General features: G+C 38.0%; 6 protein-coding genes and 1 pseudogene across 6 annotated transcripts; 2 read left to right on the top strand and 5 right to left on the bottom strand.

Moving 5' to 3' along the window:
- Positions 1 to 391: 391 nt before the first annotated feature.
- LOC145903105 (lysozyme g-like) lies at positions 392 to 1,737 on the bottom strand (annotated as a pseudogene).
- A 4,704-nt stretch (positions 1,738 to 6,441) lies between these two features.
- LOC145903104 (uncharacterized) lies at positions 6,442 to 8,247 on the top strand. The gene is made up of 2 exons (XM_082991184.1): positions 6,442 to 7,541; positions 8,088 to 8,247. Exons 1-2 carry the CDS (start codon positions 6,442 to 6,444, stop codon positions 8,245 to 8,247), a joined length of 1,260 nt encoding a protein of 419 aa, XP_082847310.1.
- A 1,043-nt stretch (positions 8,248 to 9,290) lies between these two features.
- On the bottom strand, positions 9,291 to 10,241 carry LOC145903103 (uncharacterized). Its single transcript, XM_082991182.1, has one exon. The coding sequence runs from the start codon at positions 10,239 to 10,241 to the stop codon at positions 9,291 to 9,293; it is 951 nt and encodes a 316-aa protein (XP_082847308.1).
- A 288-nt stretch (positions 10,242 to 10,529) lies between these two features.
- Positions 10,530 to 11,480, top strand: LOC145903102 (uncharacterized). The gene has a single exon (XM_082991181.1). The coding sequence runs from the start codon at positions 10,530 to 10,532 to the stop codon at positions 11,478 to 11,480; it is 951 nt and encodes a 316-aa protein (XP_082847307.1).
- Positions 11,481 to 11,704: 224 nt separating this feature from the next.
- Positions 11,705 to 13,339, bottom strand: LOC145901337 (lysozyme g-like). The gene is made up of 5 exons (XM_082988967.1): positions 13,170 to 13,339; positions 13,013 to 13,111; positions 12,754 to 12,867; positions 12,535 to 12,617; positions 11,705 to 12,157 (listed from the first exon to the last, which is right to left on the bottom strand). The coding sequence occupies exons 1-5, from the start codon at positions 13,216 to 13,218 to the stop codon at positions 11,882 to 11,884; spliced, it is 621 nt and encodes a 206-aa protein (XP_082845093.1). The 5' UTR covers positions 13,219 to 13,339; the 3' UTR covers positions 11,705 to 11,881.
- A 1,561-nt stretch (positions 13,340 to 14,900) lies between these two features.
- On the bottom strand, positions 14,901 to 16,057 carry LOC145903101 (lysozyme g-like). The gene is made up of 4 exons (XM_082991180.1): positions 15,883 to 16,057; positions 15,717 to 15,830; positions 15,551 to 15,633; positions 14,901 to 15,179 (listed from the first exon to the last, which is right to left on the bottom strand). The coding sequence occupies exons 1-4, from the start codon at positions 16,055 to 16,057 to the stop codon at positions 14,901 to 14,903; spliced, it is 651 nt and encodes a 216-aa protein (XP_082847306.1).
- A 1,839-nt stretch (positions 16,058 to 17,896) lies between these two features.
- On the bottom strand, positions 17,897 to 23,638 carry LOC145903099 (peroxisomal membrane protein PEX16-like). The gene is made up of 7 exons (XM_082991178.1): positions 23,584 to 23,638; positions 20,506 to 20,639; positions 20,037 to 20,117; positions 19,849 to 19,975; positions 19,569 to 19,739; positions 19,033 to 19,240; positions 17,897 to 18,023 (listed from the first exon to the last, which is right to left on the bottom strand). Exons 1-7 carry the CDS (start codon positions 23,636 to 23,638, stop codon positions 17,897 to 17,899), a joined length of 903 nt encoding a protein of 300 aa, XP_082847304.1.
- Positions 23,639 to 24,092: the final 454 nt, after the last annotated feature.

Genomic DNA, 24,092 nt, shown 5'->3' with positions numbered 1-24,092 from the left:
CGATTCAAACTCGTAATGCGGTTACGTATTTTGGGATGAGATTTCAACAATGTTGCACGGCGCATAAATGATCACAGGGCACCAGCAGTGATAACAAACACTTCATCCGATCATTTACATCATTACATAAATATAAATTGACTCTGTCTTCCAATTAATTATATTTCACACGCTGAATTATATTTCACAATTGGACAACAACGCACCAGCATGAAGACTACAATATGATCCAAGCGGTTAAGACTAATCAATATTGCGAAAGTCATACCACAACATCCACCATACATTACTTACTTTGTAACCAATTTAACTGAGCAACTACGCATCACTGATAACTAAAATATAGGCCTAGGTCGAAATTTAAAACCAACACCACTTCTAACATCAACTATTAGTCTTTGTATCCCTTTTCACGGAAGTACTGGGCTCTGGCCACTACGTCGTTGGAATAATCGTTTTTGCTTGTTCCCATGTCCAAGTTCTTCCATTAGCGGACGTTTATGCTTCCGAAATTGTAGCAGGCAACACCGACTTGAAGTTGACGATGCGAAGACCAGTCAGGAAATTTCCTTTCCATTTGCTTGTTACAATCGGCCAAAATTTTAGCAGCCTGGGAGATGTGTTCTTTGGAGTTCCATGCACCCTTTGTGGTGTGGTGTCGCTTGTCAATCTAAACCAAGTGGTTTGTATCTTTATTGTACATGCAATCTAACCCGTGATTCACAATCTCACTTAATATTTCTGTTTACTTTACTGAAGATTAATATAAACAATGATATGTTTTCTGCCCCTGAAACTCCAATGCTGGAAAAATATCATTGTTTGTATTTGTGCCTGATATTCTTAAAGTTAAATGTAATAAACCGTTAAATTGTTTCATACAGATTTTCATTTTTTTGTTGTCAAAACCAAGTGATGGCATTTTAGGCACTTCAGTTGCAAGAAAAACTGGACTAACATCAGTACAGATTTTTCACAAATAAATAGCAGTAGCAGTTTGAAAGAACCCAAACCTAATTGTTTAAATCTTATAGACTCACCTGCATCAGTCCAAATGCGTTCCCACCGTCGCCGAACCCGTTCTTTAACATTCTTCCCCCACGACTCTCCCGGCTCATAATACCTACAGCGATAAAGCTGAATTTGAAACCCCACACATACCTACATGAGTTAACAATACTTAAGCTTCATTATCAAGCGCAATACCTACCACTAGCGCAGGGTCGACGTCGTTTTTTCTTGCAGCACTCAATATCGACGATTTGTATCGGTTTACGTCTTCAAGGTCCGTAGATGCCATTTTTCTTGAAGCGCGAACTCCTGGATAATGGGATGTGAGTGACAACGGTTGCAGTGACGTTCATGGACTTACCGCTGTACGAAAGTCGATCGCCTCTTGCTGTTTGAAAGGACGCACCGGTGGGATGCAACTTATTAATGTCGCCAAACAAACCTGAACGGGATGCCGTGTTCCTTTGACCACCGACTGAAAAACTTAAAACCAATCCTTGGCCAGCACTTACGGTTCTTGTTCCAAAACAGGACATTCGGCAACAGTGTGTGCAAACGCCTAAGCAAACACGGTAACATTTACCTCATTTAATGAAATTGCATGGATATCAAAAACATAAAAATGCAATTGTTACGTTATTTGACAAAAACATTAACTTACTTACTTTGACAGCAAAGAACCATAAAAAGAATTAAAATGTGCATCTTCATCGGACCGGTAAACATCTTTTCCGTAATCCGAAACAATAAACTCAGTCAATGCCTAGCCCACCAAAGCTCATACCATGGTATCTTTGTAATCGAAACGGTTTCCAGAATCACTTACCGCACTCTCCAGTTTCGCATTGAACTAAGCATATACATAAAAGCTTTCTAAAACCCAAGTGGAATCCCTTCATCGATAGTGCAAGTTATGTGGTTGTTTAACTATACACATTTAAAGGACTATTACAGGAACCATCAAATAGTATTTGAGGTGCTCAATGATAACCCCGAATGCTTCACGCAACAGTTCAAAAGCGAGACATTGTTTTCTTTGCGTACCACCTACTTGAATGTTGCAAAGTAACAAAGGGGATGAACGAAAATTTTGATATCACTTACGATTTTTTTAATTCGAACTATACCCGCAAATTACGGAAAGGTGCTCATGTTCTACCTGGAATGCGGTCGCGTACCACAGGTGGCAAACGCACCACCGGTTGGGAAACACTGATCAGAAAATAATTGCCCTGTCACCAAGCGCCCAGCACCAATCGATCATTTATTTCCTAGCGCCCCCCAATCGCCCATTTGGTCTTCAACGCCCCCCGAACGATTGCAAACGCCCCCACTTCGAGAACAACTGCTTTACAGTATTATTCAATTTATTCAGTTTGTCGTGTCAGTCTCTGATCTATGACTATATGCTTGCTTGTGCACTGCTTTTATAAGAGACTGACTGTTAAACAACTTTATTCGCACGAGCTTTCGTGAGATTGATCTCGCTTCATCAGGTGCAGCAAATAACGTGTCAAATAAAATGCGGTAACAGCGCTAAAAACAAGGAAGAAAAAAAGGAAAAACGCACGAAGAGGTGATAATTGTTGGTCACTGAGTGCCCGTGGCATCTTGGTGCGTATAATGACTCATAAAGCCCCAGTCTCTATTGAGACCGTGGTTGATGGAGTCAAATTTTTCGATGTGGCGTTGTTCTGCCGTCTATCTCGCTAGTCTCGTTCTTCTTATAACCTTCTGTACCACCATGACCCTCAAGTCTTCAACACTGTGGTCAGGCTCGTTGAAATGAGCTCCTACCGGTTTCTCGTAGTTGTTGTGCCGAATATCATTTTTGTGACCGTTCATTCTTTGTCTCAGTGTTTGTCCGGTTTGTCCGATATACAAAGCTCGTGGACAGCGGGCACACGTCAAGGCGTAAATGACGTTGGTTGACCTGCACCGTATACAGCGTTCGGTTATACAGTTAAACGATATATATTCATACAATTTTAGTTGATTGTTTCCGCATTTTGTATCAAGTCAAAGCATCCATGCCCTCGCTTTAGTGCCACCCGCAGTTGTTTGTTTTGATACAGCAAAGAATTAATGCTCCCCACATTTCTGCGTCATCATCACATACGCAACCGCAGGTTTTGCAATATGTTCATTGTATGTGTGTGTTAAGCCAATCCTGTTTTCCCATTTAAACTGTTGAGAATGGTCAGCATATTGTTTTTGGCTTTCTTATTTAAAATTGCAAATCATGTGCAAATGCCTTTTCTAATATTCAAATTTCGCCAAACAAAGCATATTGTTTCAATAAAATTATCGCAAAGCAGTTCAAAGTCAGTAAAAGAGTTTTACCATGAATCAATGAAAATACGCGTCTTGCTAATGACTGATCAATTACTTGTAGCTTCGACTACAAATATGCAAAACACAATGCGATACACATTATCCATTCAAAGACTGAGTTTTGACAAAGAAGATCAAAGTGAGAAAATATTTTTGTTATTTACATGCGTTTAATTTGACAGCATTGACAATGTTAAAATTACAGTAGTGATTCCAAATTTACAACTGATAGTTTGCAAAATCGAACCAAGTTTGTACCGACATGTTCAATCACACAAATTTTCTCACAAACAAAGACTAACAAACTCGACAAATATTATTTAATTGTATCCATTTTCGCGAAAAAAACTGAGCCCTTGCAACGATATCATTGGAGTATGCATTATTGATTGTTCCTTTATCCAGTTTGTCCCAGGAGCGAACGTTGCAAATGCCAAAGTTGTAAGCAGCAATTCCGCCTTGCAGTTGCTAATCAAGACTCAAGATGGGGAATTTTGCTTGAACTTGAACAATAAAGTTGATCAGGATGTGTGCCTTGGAGTAGGTGGGTCAGAGAATTCCAATCTCCTTTCAAGTAGTAATATCGTTTGTCAATCTATAAGTTTCTTTGACACAAATAGTTGACAGAAGTTGTATTACGACGCAGAAAACATGCACATATACCGTATTTTACGGACCATAAAGCGCACCCGATTATAAGGCGCACTGTCAATAAATTGCTTTGATTGTTTTTTTGTTCATACATAAGGCGCACCGGGCTATAGAACGCAACGTATTTTAAGGAGTATGGGTTACCGTATAAAGTTTACTTGTTACGTAATAAATGTAAGCAAGTCACAATAGTACAATGAGCAAAAGAAAAAATGTGGCTAGTGAATAACACAGTTGCTAGTTGCTTTTACCGTAGTTTATTGTGTAAGACGGTGGTTTATTTATATAATAATAGTATCGGTACTGGTTTTGAGTGTAGGCAATAAAGCACTACTTGATCCATACATTAGACACACCGGCTTATAAGGCGCACGATCAATTTATGAGGAAAAAAAGGATTTAAATTGCGCCTTATGGCCCTTAAAATACGGTACCATACCCACGAAAATTTATTATATAGATTATTTTATGTGACATATGTGTATGATGATTCTTAAACTTTCAAGTTCCAGATTTCAAGTCTAATATCGACTCTTACCAAAGAGTAAACTATTCAATGATATTTTTGCTCAAAGATGCTCTGAAGAAAGTGCGATGTAAACCCACATATTCGAATTCACACAGAACAAAAACCTTTAAGATGAGATTTTTTGCATCAAATGTTTCCTGTTAAATTCAGATGTCAAATGTCGTACACTTGGTGTGCACTTTGGAGAAAATTCCTTCATGTGCTCATTTCGTTTGAAAGCGTTGAAAAACACGCGATTTGGGCAGATATGTTTACATTCACACTGAAGTGAAACCTTTCAGATGCGAAATTTGTGAAAAGGTTTGACCAACAAATGCCCATGTCAAAACGCTCAAACGTATTCAAACTGGAAAGAGGCCGTACAAGTGCATCGTGTGTAATCAAGCTCTAGACACAAAATGGAGCCTGGTCGCACACGTCCGGATACACAATGCTGATAAATCTTTAAAGAGTAAGTTTTGTTTAAACATACTTGCCCAGAAAAGCACTCGAATCTTCCACGTTTTTACCCAACCAATACAGGAGAGAAACCGTGTACAACATATGTGATAAAGCATCCACAAGTTCAGGCAATCAAACGAAGCATATCCGAATCTATAATGAAAAAAACAAACATTATAAGTGAATTGTTGCCATCAGTTATATGCCTATCCGTATATTGACATTTAATTTTTAATGTTACTAGAACAATTTGTGTCCACGCTTCTGGTTTTAGAAAACATGTTTCGCTTTTTAGTAAAGCATCTTCAGTTATACAAACAAAATAAACAGAAAAGACATTGTTAGATGCTAAAAATGATAAAACAATAAAACTGGCCGAACAGTAGAAACCTCTGGTGCTAACATACTGGACGACGCTCTGATCAGATGTTACAAGTGACCTACTTTTTTATCACCACAGGCGTACATTGGTCAATCAGGTGAAACAACGATAAATAGTTTGTAATAAAGAAATCAAATCAAATGAAATGGGCGGGGCTATCGTAACTGACGGTAAAATTAATTTTTGAATGTTGATTTTAGCGTTTAAGTGTTTGTGCCATGTGTCCTCGTATATGTCCAATTGGTCTTTTGGCCCTTAATGGACCACTGTGACAAATTTGTCACGTTTAAAAAACCTCGAACTCACCGCCCCAAATTACAAATTTTTCCTATGCAGGTATATTAGTCTCTCATTGCGACACCAAATTATTTTTTCTTTAAATTTAATAATTCTGTCCATAGAGGGTTAAGAACATCTGTTTGTAAAATGCTTATGATTCGAACTCACAACCATTATTCAGAAGTGTTGTTTAGTCGTATATTTATCTAATCATTGCAACCGTCAGTTTGTCACCTCGTGCACTTGTTAGATTAAAACCCCCCGCTTGGAAGTTGGCACGTTTTGAGTTCACGTCATTTCACTTTCCGTTTGTTTTATAATCGCCGAACTACACCTTCCACTGCAGATAACAACCACACCGTAAAACTTTTAATCGTAACTCCAAAACTTTTTTCTCTTCCTTTGGCACTTCAACCTTTAAATATTGATACATCTTTCAACTTCTTCACACGCAGAACTTTTTTCGTCCTGGGATACACTCCTATGTACAACAGCAGATATACCAATACGAAATTACAGAATTAGTAACGTTAGTTGGCGAGATATTTGGTGTGCAAGCAAACTGCAGATACAAATGAGGTGATTTCTGTTGCGCAATATGTCGAGTCAGTTTTAGTGGCTTTTGACCGGTTTCTTAAAACTGTGGTAAACATCAAGACAGAGGGCGCAAAATAATCAATTTGATTTAGTGTTGTCAAAGATATAATACTGTTTACAATTACGTTGTAGGTGTGAATTGTGAAATTATTGGTAATAGGCAAAAAGTTCAACAATTGTTGCTTAAGATAAAAAAAAAAACAGAAAACAAACAGAAATGGAACAGTTTCAATGCAAGATTTGTGAAAAGTCGTTTCAAACCAAACACTTACTGGAAAAGCATGACATCATTCACACAGGAGAGAAGCCATTTCGTTGCAAAAAAAATTCAGGAAGTGCAACCTTCCAAATCCACAAAGGATCATATACTGGAGAGAAGCCCTACAAGTGCACGTCTTGTTCGAAAGTGTTCAACCAGAAAGCACTTCTAAGCAGACACATTCGGACTCATACCGGAGAGAAACCTTACAAGTGCACATTTTGTTCGAAAGCGTATAGTCAAAAAGAAACTCTAATCATGCACATTCGGACTCATACTGGAGAGAAACCTTTTCGTTGTGATTTTTGTGAAAAGTGTTTCATAACGAAATCGAAATTGAAAATCCACAAACGAACTCATACTGGAAAGAAACCTTATAAATGCACTGTTTGTTCGCAAGGGTTTAGTCGTAAAGAAGCTTTAATGATACACATTCGTATCCATACTGGGGAGAAACCTTTCAGATGCGATTTTTGCGAAAAGTGTTTCGCAGCCACCTCCAATTTGAAATCCCACAAACGAACTCATACTGAAGAAAAACCATATAAATGCACGATTTGTTCGAAAATGTTCAGCCAGAGTGGAAGTCTAAGCAGACACATTCGGACTCATACTGGAGAGAAACCTTTCAAATGCACATTTTGTTCAAAAGCGTTCAAGCAAACAACACATCTAAGCTCACACATTCGGACACATACTGAAGAGAAACCTTTCAGATGCGATTATTGCGGAAAGTGTTTTACAGCCAAATCGACACTCAAAGACCACAAACTAACTCATACTGGAGAGAAACCTTTCAGATGCGATTATTGCGAAAAGTGTTTCACAGCCAAATCGACACTCAAAGACCACAAACTAACTCATACTGGAGAGAAACCTTTTAGATGCGATTTTTGCGAAAAGTCTTTTAAAACGTTATCGCAAGTCAAATTGCACGAACGAACCCATACGGGTGAGAAACCTTTCAAATGCACATTTTGTTCAAAATTATTCAGTCAAAAAGGCAATCTGGGTGCGCATATTCGAACTCATACTGGAAAGCGCCCGCTGACACCCATGTGACGGTTACCGCGTCAATTTGAGCACGGTTAAAAAATGCACTGGTTTAATTTAACCTCCCCCCCCCCCCCCCCCCCGCTTGGAAGTTGGCACGTTTTGAGTTCTTGTCATTTCACTTTCGTTTGTTTTGTAATCGCCGAACTACACCATCCACTGCAGATAAAAACCACTCCGTAAAACTTGTAATCGCTACTCCAAAACTTCTTTCTCTTCCTTTGGCACTTTAACCTATAAATATTGATACATCTTTCAACTTCTTTACACGCAGAACTTTTCACGTACTCGGATACACTCCTACGTACAATATCAGATATACCAATACGTAATTACAGAATTTGAAACGTTATTTGTCGAGACCTTTGGTGTGCAAGCAAACTGCAGAAAGAAATAAGGTAATTTCTGTTGCGCGAGATGTCGAGTCAGTTTTGGAGCGTTTTGAACCGTTTCTTACAACTTTGGTAAACATCAAGACAGAGGGCGCAAAATAATCAATTTGATTTAGTGTTGCCAAAGATATAATACTGTTTACAATTGAAACCTTTCAGATGCGATTTTTGCGAAAAGTGTTTCGCAACCACCTCCCATGTGAAATCCCACAAACGAACTCATACTGGAGAGAAACCTTTTGAATGCATAATTTGTTTGAAGGTGTTTAGCAGCAAAGCGAATCTAAGAAGGCACATGCGAACTCACACCAATGTGTAACCTGTGCAATGTTTTGCTAAAAAATGTTCAACCAAAAATGTCAAAAATGTTCAAAGATTCTTAAGCAGATACGTTTTATATTGGAGTGTGCCCACAGACCCACCCATGACTGATACCGGTAGTTTGGTGTGGCTTGTTGGTTCTGTGGTAACAGCAGATTTTTGACGCACGCATGTTCCGGGATTTAATTTCCACACAAAGCGCAACTGACATTATTACGTTTGTTTAAAGTAATCGGAAACTTGTGGCTTGATCTTGATGTGTATGCATGGTTGAACAGTTGTTAAATATATATAATTATAAACTTAATGCGGTTGATGCTTTGTGCGTGAAAGCTGTTGTTCGTTAAAGAAGAGTGCCCAGCAGTTGACTATAGGTAGTCCAATGTGCCTTTAAATAGAAATACGTGCCTTGCTCGTGACTGATCATTCATTTGTAGCTTCGACTGCAAATATGCAAAACAGAATGCGAAACGCATTATCCATTCAAAGCCTGAGTTTTGTAAGATCAAGTAAGATCAAAGGTTGCGTTATATTAGAAATTGACCTAAATCATCCCACATTGTGTAAACACATTCTATTGGGAATGGTTTCCGTTTATTGAAATTTTACTCCAATGAATTTCCCATTATTAAAACTATATTTTAAGAAGAAACGGCCACAATCGCTTTTGGAGGTTGACTCAGATATGTTGTGTTCTGGAAGCTTTGTTTACACGCGTTTAGTTTGACAGCATCGACAATGAAAACTGAAAATAGGCTTTGACCACCAGGTATCATAATGAATTATGAATCTGACGCTCTTCTGGTGGAGAACAACAATATACACCTTTTGTTTAAAAAAGATTGTATTTTCTGACGTTTCGCCTGTACGTACGACTAGGCTTCTTCAGAGAATAAAACAAACACAGTAGCGAAGCGAACCCACAGGGCAAAGAAATTGAGCGACGAAAAACAAAAGGGCGTAACAGCTAAAACACAGCGGGACATAATTCAATGGACAACATCGATCATGGGTCAAACGGCCAAACATGGGAAACAAAAGTCACGAATTGTTACGGGCGAAATTGCGGAACACGGGCGAAAGTACTTTTCCATCGTTCCGATTTAAAACATTCGGTAGCGAATTAATATAATAATTTTCCACAACCAACCGTTTTGCCAAAATTGTTTCATGTTTTAATACTTTTGCTTCCTTCCAATTGATACGGTGGTCGGTGTCAAGCATGTGGGCACATAGGGCAGATTTATTGGGTTCCATATTGCGTATGGCTGCCTTGTGTTCTTTAATACGGGACGTTAAATTGCGCTTAGTCTGGCCAATATACACAGTGTTACAATCAATACAAGGGATTAAGTAAACTACACCGGTCATTTGAAGCATGGGAATACGGTCTTTAGGTTTGGGAAACATGTTTTCTAAAGTGCATACCGGTTTCATGGCAACTTTTACGCCAGTGGCGTTGAGTATTCTTGATATCCGCTCAGAAACTCCCTGTACATATGGTATGGAAGTGAATGCTGTGTATGTTTGTGTGGGTTTGTTGTGTGTGTGGGGTGTGAGATTTAGGTTAGTGGGAAATTTGTTTAGTTTTGGAACGTTTCGAATGTGTTTGCGTTCAACCCTCCGAGTGTGTGGATCGGCAATATGTGTAATCGTTCTGTTATATAAGGTTCTGGCCACAATGAGTTTTTGATGTTTCGGATGGTGTGAGGTGTATTGTAAGTAGCGGTTAGTGTGTGTAGGCTTGTAAAAAATGGAGGTGGTAAGTTTCCCGTCCGGGTTTGCAGTGACGTTTGCGTCCAAAAATGACAGACTATGGTCATGTTGTGTTTCCCGGGTAAACTTAATAGAAGGTTCGATGCTGTTTATGTGGTTATGAAACCCTGCGACCTCGTCTTTTGCTATGATGACGTACGTGTCATCGACATAGCGGAGCCAAAGTCGCGGGGGTGTTTTGAAGGAAGCAAGAGCGGTTTGCTCAAGTTGTTCCATTATAATGTTGGCCAGAACCGGTGAAATGGGAGAGCCCATGGGGGTGCCAAAAATTTGTGTTACGTAAAAACGTCAATTCCGACAGATGTTGCGCTCAGAATATCCTTGGACCAACTACAACAAGACACAACACTACATGAACGTACCAATCTTAAGTTAACACACATCCAAGAGGCATTACAGTTGTGCTTAGACTCGACTGTTTTCACATATAAACACGACATTTACCAACAAATTTTTGGCACCCCCATGGGCTCTCCCATTTCACCGGTTTTGGCCAACATTATAATGGAACAACTTAAGCAAACCGCTCTTGCTTCCTTCAAAACACCCCCGCGACTTTGGCTCCGCTATGTCGATGACACGTACGTCATCATAGCAAAAGACGAGGTCGCAGGGTTTCATAACCACATAAACAGCATCGAACCTTCTATTAAGTTTACCCGGGAAACACAACATGACCATAGTCTGTCATTTTTGGACGTAAACGTCACTGCAAACCCGGACGGGAAACTTACCACCTCCATTTTTTACAAGCCTACACACACTAACCGCTACTTACAATACACCTCACACCATCCGAAACATCAAAAACTCACTGTGGCCAGAACCTTATATAACAGAACGATTACACATATTGCCGATCCACACACTCGGAGGGTTGAACGCAAACACATTCGAAACGTTCTAAAACTAAACAAATTTCCCACTAACCTAAATCTCACACCCCACACACACAACAAATCCAGACAAACATACACAGCATTCTCTTCCATACCAAATGTACAGGGAGTTTCTGAGCGGATATCAAGAATACTCAACGCCACTGGCGTAAAAGTTGCCATGAAACCGGTATGCACTTTAGAAAACATGATTCCCAAACCTAAAGACCGTATTCCCATGCTTCAAATGACCGGTGTAGTTTACTTAATCCCTTGTATTGATTGTAACACTGTGTATATTGGCCAGACTAAGCGCAATTTAACGTCCCGTATTAAAGAACACAAGGCAGCCATACGCAATATGGAACCCAATAAATCTGCCCTATGTGCCCACATGCTTGACACCGACCACCGTATCAATTGGAAGGAAGCAAAAGTATTAAAACATGAAACAATTTTGGCAAAACGGTTGGTTGTGGAAAATTATTATATTAATTCGCTACCGAATGTTTTAAATCGGAACGATGGAAAAGTACTTTCGCCCGTGTTCCGCAATTTCGCCCGTAACAATTCGTGACTTTTGTTTCCCATGTTTGGCCGTTTGACCCATGATCGATGTTGTCCATTGAATTATGTCCCGCTGTGTTTTAGCTGTTACGCCCTTTTGTTTTTCGTCGCTCAATTTCTTTGCCCTGTGGGTTCGCTTCGCTACTGTGTTTGTTTTATTCTCTGAAGAAGCCTAGTCGTACGTACAGGCGAAACGTCAGAAAATACAATCTTTTTTAAACAAAAGGTGTATATTTGTTGTTCTCCACCAGAAGAGCGTCAGATTCATAATTCAGCATCGACAATGTTAAAATTACAGTCGTGATTTCGAAATTTGCAACCGATAACTTGCTAAATCGAAGAGTTTCATCGACATGTTCAATCACACAAATTTTCTCACAAACAAAGACTTATATACTCGACAAATTTTCTTTAATTGTATCCATTTTGGCGAAAAAACTGAGCCCTAGCAACGACATCATTTGAGTAATCATTATGGTTTGTTCCTTTATCCAGTTTGTCCCAGGAGCGAACGTTGCGAATGCCAAAGTTGTAAGCAGCAATTCCGCCTTGCAGTTGCTGATCAAGACTCCAGGTGGGGAATTTTGCTTGGACTTGCAGAACAAAGTTGATCAGGATATGTGTGCCTTGGAGTACGTGGGTCAGAGAATTCCAATCTCCTTTTAACTTGTGATATCGTTTGTCAATCTATAACACAAATAGATGACAGAATGCTATATTACAACGCAGAAAACATGCATATATGCCTTCGTATAAAACAGCCCACAAAAATTTACTAAATACATTATTTTTTGTGACATATGTGAATGATGATTCTGAAACTTTCAAGTGTAAGATCATTTAGACAATCAAGAACGTCCACAAATAAAACAAAAACAAGGGTTTTTAAATTTCACAGTCAACTTTTCTGTGTTTGAAACATTTCAAGCAGGGGACCATGCACGTATGACACATGTTAATTCGTAGGACCTTTTCGGTGGTAATTTTGTATTTTTTCATTGTAAATTTGTATCTTCTATGTATTCTGATTCACAGTTATATTTTTGTTCGCAATGTTGCATTACCTGCATCAAACCCCAGGCGTTTCCATGGTCACCCCAGCCGTTCACCAAAGCCTTTCCGGCCCGACTTTCACGACTGATGATTCCTGAAACATGAAAATATTTCCATTACAAATTTCAACACGCATCGACCTTATGATTGTTTTCCCTTTAACCACTGCGAACGTAGTGTGTGTCATAGTCAATACAAACAATATCACACTGTGGGGGCGATTAATATACCTGCTATGACAGCGGGGTCCATGTAACTGCTTGTGGCTGCCGTTAGTATGATTGACTTGTATCTATTCATTGCGGTAAGATCTGTTGAAGCCATTTTATACGAGGCCGGGACCCCTGCATTGAAAAACTACTATTGTAAAAACAAAGTACTTGAAACCAGCAGTATATTATCTTTGACTTTTTTATTCAAAGTTATCAACTCCATGCTTTTCGCACCACAATAAACAGAAACTGCTAAAGTAATTGAAGCGAAACAAACCGTCGTAAGTTAGTTTGTCACTTTTTGCTGTTTTCCAAGAAGCACCGGTTGGAGATAGGTTATCAATGTTGCCATAGTTTCCGTGGAAGCCAACAGCGTCTGCAAATAAACACAACCTTACGCAAAACTATACGTTGTACTTTTACCCACAACTTACATTTGGTACAGTAAAGTTCAACCAGGAGAATTAGCAATAATTTGTTCATGGTTATACAGTAGTAAACTGTCAACTCCAATCCCGAGTCAGGTGTGAATTATTCTTCTTAAGTCAAGCTTCTTAAGGACGTAACAACTTCCTGGCCCGATAGCTGGTGTGAGCAATGAGGAAGTTAGGTTGCACTGCGATTGCAAAACCTCTTTGTCTGGTGCAAAATTTTAATTAGTTGCAAATTTTGTGCCAAAAGCCTTTTCCGATATTGAAATTTCACCAAACAAAGTTTTCCAAAAAATTATTGCTAATCCACCTTCGAACATTTAACATAAGACTTACTCATAACTCGACAACCTGCTAGTTATAAGCAGTTCACAGTCAGCGAAAGAGTTTTACCGTAAAAACAAAAATCGTATGAAATTTAAATACGCGCCTTGCTAATGACTTGTAGCTTTGACAGCACCACACCCCTGTCTGAATTTGTTATTCTCACATCTCACTTGTATTTTGAGACCTCGCCCCGAAATTTCAGGAAAAGGGGACTCAGCCAGCGCGTGCGATGCCAATGAACGTGTTTCAATGTAAAATTAAATTTTTGCACCAGACAATGAAGTAATGTAATCTCAGTGCAACCAAACTCTCTCAAACCAGCTTTGTGACCAGGAAGAGAATAATCATAGTTGCACAGTGGAAAAATTTCAGTCAGATGGGAACTAATCTTACGGTCAAGCTTCTTAAAGACCTAAAAACTTCCTGCTGCGAGTAATAGGGAAGTTAGGTTGCAGTGCAATTGCAAAATCTGTTTGTATGGTGCAAAATTTTAATTAGTTGCAATTATGCGCAAAGGCTTTTTCCGTTATTTAAATTTCACTAAGCAAAGTTTTCCAAAAAACTTATTGCAACCGAGGTAATATCGCAAACCCACCAACGAACAATCAACAAGATTTAATATATGACCAACAAACCTGCTGGTTAACAGTAAGTGAAAGAGTTTTACCGCGAAGTGTTTCAACAAAGTAACCTGCACTACATTATTTTTTCATACTGACCAATGCTATTCCAAGCTTAAAATTTGTTTTAAACTTTTTATAAATCAATGGCAGTTACTTAACGCAAGGTTAGACTGCTTTATAGTCATCATCTATAGGAACCTTTAAATAACGCTATACTTATTTCCTGCCAACATTCGAGTTTAAACTTTTGTGGGCGTCAACAACGGTCACGTGACGTAGTTAAACGAAAGTGGTCCGACCTTAAAATGCTGTATCGACAGCGCCGTCTTGCGTTTTATAAACCGATCAAACTAAACATCAGTTGCACAAAGGCAACATACCATTGAAATTCCGATTCAAACTCGTAATGCGGTTACGTATTTTGGGATGAGATTTCAACAATGTTGCACGGCGCATAAATGATCACTGGGCACCAGCAGTGATAACAAACACTTCATCCGATCATTTACATCATTACATGAATATAAATTGACTCTGTCTTCCAATTAATTATATTTCACACGCTGAATTATATTTCACAATTGGACAACAACGCACCAAAGCATGAAGACTACAATATGATCCAAGCGGTTAAGACTAATCAATATTGCGAAAGTCATACCACAACATCCACCATACATCACTTACTTTGTAACCAATTTAACTGAGCAACTACGCATCACTGGAAACTAAAATATAGGCCAAGGTCGAAATTTAAAACCAACACCACTTCTAACATCAACTATTAGTCTTTGTATCCCTTTTCACGGAAGTACTGGGCTCTGGCCACTACGTCGTTGGAATAATCGTTTTTGCTTGTTCCCATGTCCAAGTTCTTCCATGAGCGGACGTTTCTGCTTCCGAAATTGTAGCAGGCAACACCGGCTTGAAGTTGACGATGCGAAGACCAGTCAGGAAATTTCCTTTCCATTTGCTTGTAACAATCGGCCAAAATTTTAGCAGCCTGGGAGATGTGTTCTTTGGAGTTCCATGCACCCTTTGTGATGTGGTGTCGCTTGTCAATCTAAACCAAGTGGTTTGTAACTTTATTGTACATGTAATCTAACCCGTGATTCACAATATCACTTGATAATTCTGTTTACTTTACTGAAGATGAATATAAACAATGACATGTTTTCTGCCCCTGAAACTCCAATGCTGGAAAAATATCATTGTTTGTATTTGTGCCTGATATTCTTAAATTTAATTGTAATAAACCGTTCAATTGTTTCATACAGATTTTCATTTTTTTGTTGTCAAAACCAAGTGATGTCATTTTAGGCACTTCAGTTGCAAGAAAAATCTGGACTAACATCAGTACAGATTTTTCACAAATAAATAGCAGTAGCAGTTTGAAAGAACCCAAACCTAATTGTTTAAATCTTATAGACTCGCCTGCATCAGTCCAAATGCGTAACCTCTGTCACCCAACCCGTTCTTTAACATTCTTCCCCCACGACTCTCCCGGCTCATAATACCTACAGCGATAAAGCTGAATTTGAAACCCCACACATACCTACATGAGTTAACAATACTCAAGCTTCACTATCAAGCGTAATACCTGCCACTAGCGCAGGGTTGACGTCGTTTTTTCTTGCAGCACTCAATATCGACGATTTGTATCGGTTTACGTCTTCAAGGTCCCTAGATGACATTTTTCTTGAAGCTCGAACTCCTGGATAATGGGATGTGAGTGACAGCGGTTGCAGTGACGTTCATGGACTTACCGCTGTACGAAAGTCGATCGTCTCTTGCTGTTTGAAAGGACGCACCGGTTGGATGCAACTTATTAATGTCGCCAAACAAACCTGAACGGGGTGCCGTATTCCTTTGAGCACCGACTGAAAAACTTAAAACCAACCCTCGGCCAGCACTTACGGTTCTTGTTCCAAAACACGACATTCGGCAACAGTGTGTGCAAACGCCTAAGCAAACACGGTAACATTTACCTCATTTAATAAAATTGCATAGATGCAAAAACATTAATGCAATTGTTACGTTATTTGACAAAAACATTGACTTACTTACTTTGAGAGCAAAGAACCACAAAAAGAGTGAAAATATGCATCTTCATTGGACCGGTAAATATCTTTTCCGTAATCCGAAACAATAAACTCAGTCAATGCCTAGCCTACCAAAGCTCATACCATGGTATCTTTGTTATCGAAACGGTTTCCAAAGGCACTTACCCCACTCTTCTAGTTTCGCATTGAACTAAGCATATACATAAAAGCTTTCAAAAACCCAAGTGGAATCACTTCATTGATAGTGCAAGTTATGTGGTTGTTTAACTATACACATTTAAAGGACTAGTACAGGAACCATCAAATAGTATTTGAGGTGCTCAATGATAACCCCGAATGCTTCACGCAACAGTTCAAAAGCGAGATGTTGTTTTCGCCGTGTACCACCTTGTTGAGTGTTGCAAAGTAACAAAGGGGATGGACTATCGAAAATTTTGATATCGCTTACGATTTTTTCATTTAAACTATACCCGTAAATTACGGAAAGGTGCTCACGTTCTACCTGGAATGCGGTCGCGTACCATCGGTGGTAAACGTACCACCGGTTGGGAAACATTGACTTACGCTATAAGAGAAAATTTGCCCTGTCACCAAGCGCCCACCAATCGATCTTTTATTTCCTAGCGCCCCCGAATCGCCCATTTGGTCTCCAGCGTCCCCTGTACGATTGCAAACGCCCCCAGTGGGGCGTTGGCGCCCACTTCGAAAACCACTGCTTTACAGTATTATGTAAACCACCTTCGCAAACAACTTGCGGCAAAGCCTTAGGCATGCGTGTTGCCACAGAGTGCATGGAATGTAACGGCAGATGCTAAACCGGTTTTGAGTGATTTTTTGGGATTGTTTAGGCAAGCTCATTTGTTCGGCGAATATTTTTGCAACAACCTGGCGTGGCTCTGTAAAATATTCCTGGTGTTGCTAATTTTTAATTAAAAAGCTGTTCCACGACATTTGTCATTCACCACCCAAAACTTGTTTTTGTAAAATTATCAATTAACTCTACTCTTGCTGCCAAGCATTGCAAAATCTTTAATTCAGTTTAACAACAGAGACCGACTCGACTGTAAAACGACTTCAAAGAACAGGTAGGCGTTCATCTAATTCATATCAAAACAAGTATTGCTTACCTCAATCTATTTTCCTGAAACTTTAAAGTGATGCCTTATATGTACATGCATATAGCAAGAAATAGTTTTAAACTGTACAAACGTACATATTTGTTCTTGTAGTTGCGGCAAAAAAGCATTAAAAGTTGCAATATTTTCCGCCATTAACACAACATACTGTTTCAAACGCAGAAAAATCATGTATAAAAATTAAGAACAGTAAAAACCCTTCAGAATACCCTTAAAGTTGATGCTTTAATCCAGAAGAAACGTCAGTGAGAGGTGAAACACCACTAAGTGGATTTTTTTACATCAACAATAACTGCACTTTTATAAACATTCTTTTACAACACGACAAAATTACAAAAAAGTGAAATTACTCCGCAAAAGGCACAACAACACATAAAAATTACAGATTCACAATTTGAAAACAATCTTCCAAAGAAAACAGAAACTCAATTGATATTGATCAAACAACACCTTGTACCACAGGCAGTGACACACAACTTTCTGATACACTGCAAACCCAATACTTGATTTTTACAATTTTGTCCAATATAGGTAATTAATTGTCATTAGTCCAACAAATAAACAAAGCCGTCAATGAGGAGTTAATCACACCAAGTGTAGAAGTAAACTCTTTGCCATGCTGGAAGATATTTGGAGAGGGGATCAAATATATATCTTGCCAGAGGAACAGTTTTGGACAGGTAAGCAAAAAGTTGAAGAAGTTTGGGTCTAGACAAAATTGTAAAAGTGTATTGGTGACAGTGCTGTTTGGGTAAGGTTGCATTAACAATTGCGTGTACACAGCCAACTCAAATATAATTTTTCATTGACTCACATTTGCTGACAGTGTATCATACAGCTAACATGCTCTGCACAACTATGTAACTGAAGGACTGATAATACACTTAAGTCTTTTACTCATGACTAGCACCTTGCACTTTCTGCACTAAGAATGTTTTTTTTCTTGTTCCTGATGGAGTGATCATTGTTTTCAAGAAAACATTTGGGCATCACACCCCATGAAGTTTATCTTATTTTACCTTATCTTAAGCTCCTATATAAACTTCAGGCATTTATCCCAAAATCTGCAGCACTGTTTGTCACCACACATGAAATTGTTTTATTCTCCTAGTAAATAGCTCATTTCATTACGTCCCACACTGCACAAAATGCAATAGCTGATATTTTTGCAATTGACAATACCTGCATTTGTACTGAGTAAACAAGTCTATCTAACGCTTCCTTATTGAAAGACTGGTTCCTTAATTTTGCCAGAATCTAGCCCTCAACGAGGCGTTGTTTATTACACCAATTTAAGCATAGCTTTCTTGTGGTTTGGTGCAAAAACTTGGAGTTAACTATTCTAAACAGGAAAGCCAAAGCTATTATGCTGTTAATCATCCTTAGTAGACATTTCGGACAGTGCTGTGTTCATCATCAGTATATCTTAGAAATGAGATACAACATTTCTACAACTTTCTTGTGGTTATATGCAATTTTGTATTTGCAGAAACTGAGATTGCTCGTAAAAGTGAAACTGATTTTTTTAATTTGTTATCCACCAGCTGATTTCAATCCAAAACTTTCTGTTTTAAATTAATACTACCTTAGTAGTGATATTGTGTATAATAATACAATAAAACTTGATTAGACATTAACGAAGATCAATATTAACCCTTTAACAACCAATGCCATAAATTTTTCATACCCTACATGATGTATACCACAAAACACTTACCCAGTTGTTTTGTCAAACACTGGAGATCTGAGCAAGTAGAGCAGGAGGTTGGCATATCTTCTCTGCAACTCTTTTTCTTCCAAAGGATTCAACTTCTTGTTAGTCAACCTGTTTTCTTTGGTAAGCAATACATGCGAGGAGGCATCAGTTGCAAGGGCTGTTACCCATGGCAGGAAAGACTTGGTCCCAAAAGCAGCAGTTGCCAATACTATGATTTGTTATTAAGGAATTTACTTTTGTAAATACTATCATTTGTTATTAAGGATTTGTACATTGGTCAGTGTGTTTAATGCAGACATACACTTGAGTGCAAAAAGCAAGTGTTATTCAAATAAATAACAACAAAGTATATAACGACCTTAAGTTGACCAGTCACATGTGCATTGTGATAAAGTTTAACCACCACAGCCATAATCATGTAGAAAACCAATTATAGATTTTACCAAAGTAACCTTGGATACATTTACCTTCATTAGTAAAAAATAAACAACAAGAATGAATATAGTAAATTTTCACAAAGCAGTTATTAAGGATACAGTGAATCATTGGTCGAACTGAGTAGAGAAGTTCACCAACAATCTGAGTTTTGTTGAGAGCTGTTGGTGGCAACTGTACATTAACTTTGTTGCCAGAATGTGAGTCATCACAACTATCCAGTGTTCTAAACTTGTGACCAGTTCTTGGACCAACGTAAAACACATTTGATTCTGCCAACAAATACATTTTTTAGCCATTTTTGGACAAAAAACACTTCAACATCAAACTAGTTTTTCTAGTTTTTCTGAAAAGAACAATTAGTTTCTTTCTTTTCACTACCTTGGCTTGAAGATGAAGGCTCATTGTGTGACACTCTTGAAACAGCTGCTCCTTTCGATGTGAGTGACAAAGAGGATATTTTTACACCTCCCTCGAATATTAACAACAAAACACATCTCAGAATGACCTGAAAAAATTGGTACTGACTGTTCATCCCACAACACAATTAAGAGATAAAAGACAATTACTTTTACAAGACATAGCACTGATATAACTGCCCATCTAGAACCAGGCCCACCAGTTCGAACTGCAGCTATTTCAAAAAAAGCCTGTAAATAAATCAGTAATACATAAAACCACATTTAAAAATGTATAACATAACTGAATTACAATTTTAGTTTTTTGTCGTCCTAAACATTAAATTGTACTTTATTGCTAATTTTACAGTACATCATGTAAGGCCCTGTATTTTTGACTGCTATAGTTTCTGGGGTATTTTTTATAACAGACTGGTTTTTGAAACAGTTTTAATAACGCGAGCTACTTCATCAAGTATTAGTAGAGCAACAAAAGCATGTGATTGTAATAAACAATATATACAGACTACTCCTTTTATTACAGTCAAACAAATAAAACTCTTGATGTACTACAGTGGAATATATGCAGAACTGCTCAATTTAAAACATATTGAACATAGAGTTTGTAGGGGTTATATACCTGAGAAAATTCAATCACTGTGAGGACCTGGTTTAACTTTTCAACAAAATTGCTGCCTTTCTCAACTGTAAAGAAATCCTTGGATTTTTGTATGTGTGAGTTGACATATGAAAACAGGTTACAGGTGGATGAAACTAAAAACAAAATACAGAAATAAGAAACACTCACAGATTCGTTTTTAGTTTTGATAATAAGGCAGTTAGTTTTCTGTTTTAAACCAATATGACCAATTTAACTGCATTATGGGCAATTATTCTAAAAAACACAAAATAAGAAAGACATAAAACTATTTTCTGCTTTATTAACTTTTTGCAGCAAGTGTTTCATGCTACTGCATGACAAGGCAGGATTACCACAAAGGTCCTTAATTGGCAATTAATGTAGCTATCACATCAACATTGTTTGGTTTGCAACCACAGACATAGCAGCTATAGCCCAGATTGGAAAGTTTGTTTTTTGCGCAGAGGATTTTGTTTCAGCGATTGTTAAATGCGCAGACAAACATAACGTTTTTCCGTATGATAATGCATTAGCTCATTAATTAATATATCATTAAATTTTTGCAAAAGTGAGCTAAGGATTTATAATTTTTTTCACCAGAGGGATGTTAGTTGACAAAAAAAAACGCCAGTTAACAAAACTTTGAACGCGGGTTACTCGGCCACCTTACGAGGTAGCGCCATGATTTTTTTACACGATACAGATGAAAAAATGTATTCATATTCGGTTATTAATATCATATGCGTATTATGACATAAGTCGCGAAAACAAGATTCGCTTCGCTAAATTTTAAAGCATAACATTCTACGCGCTAAACCCTTTCAAACGATATCAAAACTTTGGAAAAATTCGCTGGGGCTTGTGCAGAAAATGAATTTATATTTTCGAAAAATGAAAAAATATCGATTTTACCTTAATAACTTTTTTTATCGTTATGGCCCAAGTTTCAATTTACAACCATACGAAAGCTCAAAAATCAAGCTTTCCAAAAATATCAAACATGTCTAAAAACACATTGAGCTGCCTCTGTACGAGCCGAATACACTTCAACCCTACACCCCCCACTGTAAACACGGTTTAGGGGTGCTCTGGTGCATACTTTCGCCGATAAATGTTGCTACAAAGCGAGTCGCAAGCTTTTCTTTTTAACAAACAACCTTATACCATCCCACTATCGAATGAAATCAAAGTTGAATCAATTCAGTCGGAGATGCTATGCTAAATCCAACGATTACTTACTCAAACCCGACCGTCGCCCGTCGCTTTTTTAAACCGCCAAGCCATATGTATGGGCGTCACGTACTTTCGCCGATAAATGTTGCTACAAAGCGAGTCGCAAGCTTTTCTTTTGCACAAACAACCTTATACCATCCCACTATCGATTATGCCATTATTAATTCAGCATATGAGTCCATAACTGAAACCTCGACATTTTCCAAATTACACCCATTCATGGTGGGAGTCAATTGATTGGACTATCACATTGGGCTGAGCAGAATACAACTTGGTGGGAAATACTAGTTTAACATTTTTCCACTTCTGTATATGATTGCAATCACTAGATGGTTGTTTTGCTAATGGATGCTTTGGCAACTGCAATACAAAACACTTAACTTTTCTTGGGTTCTTTTGTGTACTTGTAGCAAATCCAAGTTTCATATATACATTTTGAAATGCTATGCATGACTGCACATGACAAAGAAAAAAAAATGCAAATAAACAAGCATAACAATTATAATATATAGTACCTCAAGTGTTGTATTAGTTTTCGTTCGATTTTTAAGGTCATTTTACTATTTTAGAACTGCAGGAATTAAGTTTTTTTCATTGAAATTTGTCCCTTAATGGACCAGTGTGACAAAGTTGTCACGTTCAAAAACCCCGAACTCCCCACCCCAAATTACAAATTTTTCTTATGCAGGCATATAAGTCTCTCATTGCGACACCAAATTATATTTTTCTTTAAATTTAATAATTCTGTCCATATAGGGTTAAGAACATCTGTTTATAAAATGCTTCTGATTCGAACTCACAACCATTATTCAGAAGTGTGATTTAGTCGTATTTTTATCTAATCATTGCAACCGTCAGTTTGTCACTTCGTGCACTTGTTAGATTTAAACCCCCCGCTTGGAAGTTGGCACGTTTTGAGTTCTCGTCATTTCCTTTTTCTTTTTTTGTAATCGCCGAACTATAGCCTCCACAGCAGATAACAACCACACCGCAAAACTTGTAATTGCAACTCCAAAACTGTTTTCTCTTCCTTTGGCACTTCAACCTTTAAATATTGATACATCTTTCAACTTCTTTACACGCAGAACTTTTTACGTACTCGGAAACACTCCTACGCATAATATCAGATATACGAATACGTAATTACAGAATTAGTAACGTTATTTGTTGAGATATTTGGTGTGTTTTTGAGATACATTTACGCTGTAACTTTTAATTGTGAAATCATTGCTACTATAGGCAAGAAGTTCAAGCAGAAAACACAAAACAAACAGAAATGGAACACGTTTACTGCAAGATTTGTGAAAAGTCGTTTCAAACCAAAGATTTACTGGAAAAGCATGACTTCATTCACACAGAGGAGTATCCATTACATCGCAAAAAACATCAAAGAGCATCCATCAACATCCACAAACGAATTCATACTGGAGATAAACCCTATAAATGCACGTTTTGTTCGAAAATGTTCTGCCAGAGTGGAAGTCTAAGCAGACACATTCGGACTCATACTGGAGAGAAACCTTTCAAATGCAAATTTTGTTCAAAAGCGTTCAAGCAAACAGCACAGCTGAGCAAACACATTCGGACTCATACTGGAGAGAAACCTTTCAGATGCGATTATTGCGAAAAGTGTTTCTCAGCCAAATGGACACTCAAAGACCACAAACTAACTCATACTGGAGAGAAACCTTTCAGATGCGATTTTTGCAAAAAGTCTTTTAAAACGGCATCGGACGTCAAAAAACACAAATGAACTCATAGTGGAGAGAAACCTTTCAAATGTACATTTTGTTCAAAATTCTTCAGTCAAAAAGGCAATCTGGGTAGGCATATTCGAACTCATACTGGAAAGTGCCCGCTGACCCCGCGACTTAATTTCCACACAAAACGCAACTGACATTATTACGTTTGTGTAAAGTAATCGGAAACTTGTGACTTGATCTTGATGTGTATGCATGGTTGAACAGTTGTTAAATATATATAATTATAAACTTAATGCGGTTGATGCTTTGTGCGTGAAAGCTGTTGTTCGTTAAAGAAGAGTGCCCAGCAGTTGACTATAGGTAGTCCAACGTGCCTTTGAATAGAAATACGTGCCTTGCTCGTGACTGATCATTCATTTGTAGCTTCGACTGCAAATATGCAAAACAGAATGCGAAACGCATTATCCATTCAAAGCCTGAGTTTTGTAAGATCAAGTAAGATCAAAGGTTACGTTATATTAGAAATTGAACTAAATCATCCCACATTGTGTGAACACATTCCATTGGGAATGGTTTCCGTTTATTGAAATTCTACTCCAATGAATTTCCCATTATTAAAACTATATTTTAAGAAGAAACGGCCACAATCGC

Source organism: Ascidia mentula, chromosome 5 (assembly GCF_947561715.1).
Source record: "Ascidia mentula chromosome 5, kaAscMent1.1, whole genome shotgun sequence".
Taxonomy (NCBI): Eukaryota; Metazoa; Chordata; class Ascidiacea; order Phlebobranchia; family Ascidiidae; genus Ascidia; species Ascidia mentula.
This window is presented reverse-complemented; position numbering and strand designations above follow the sequence as displayed.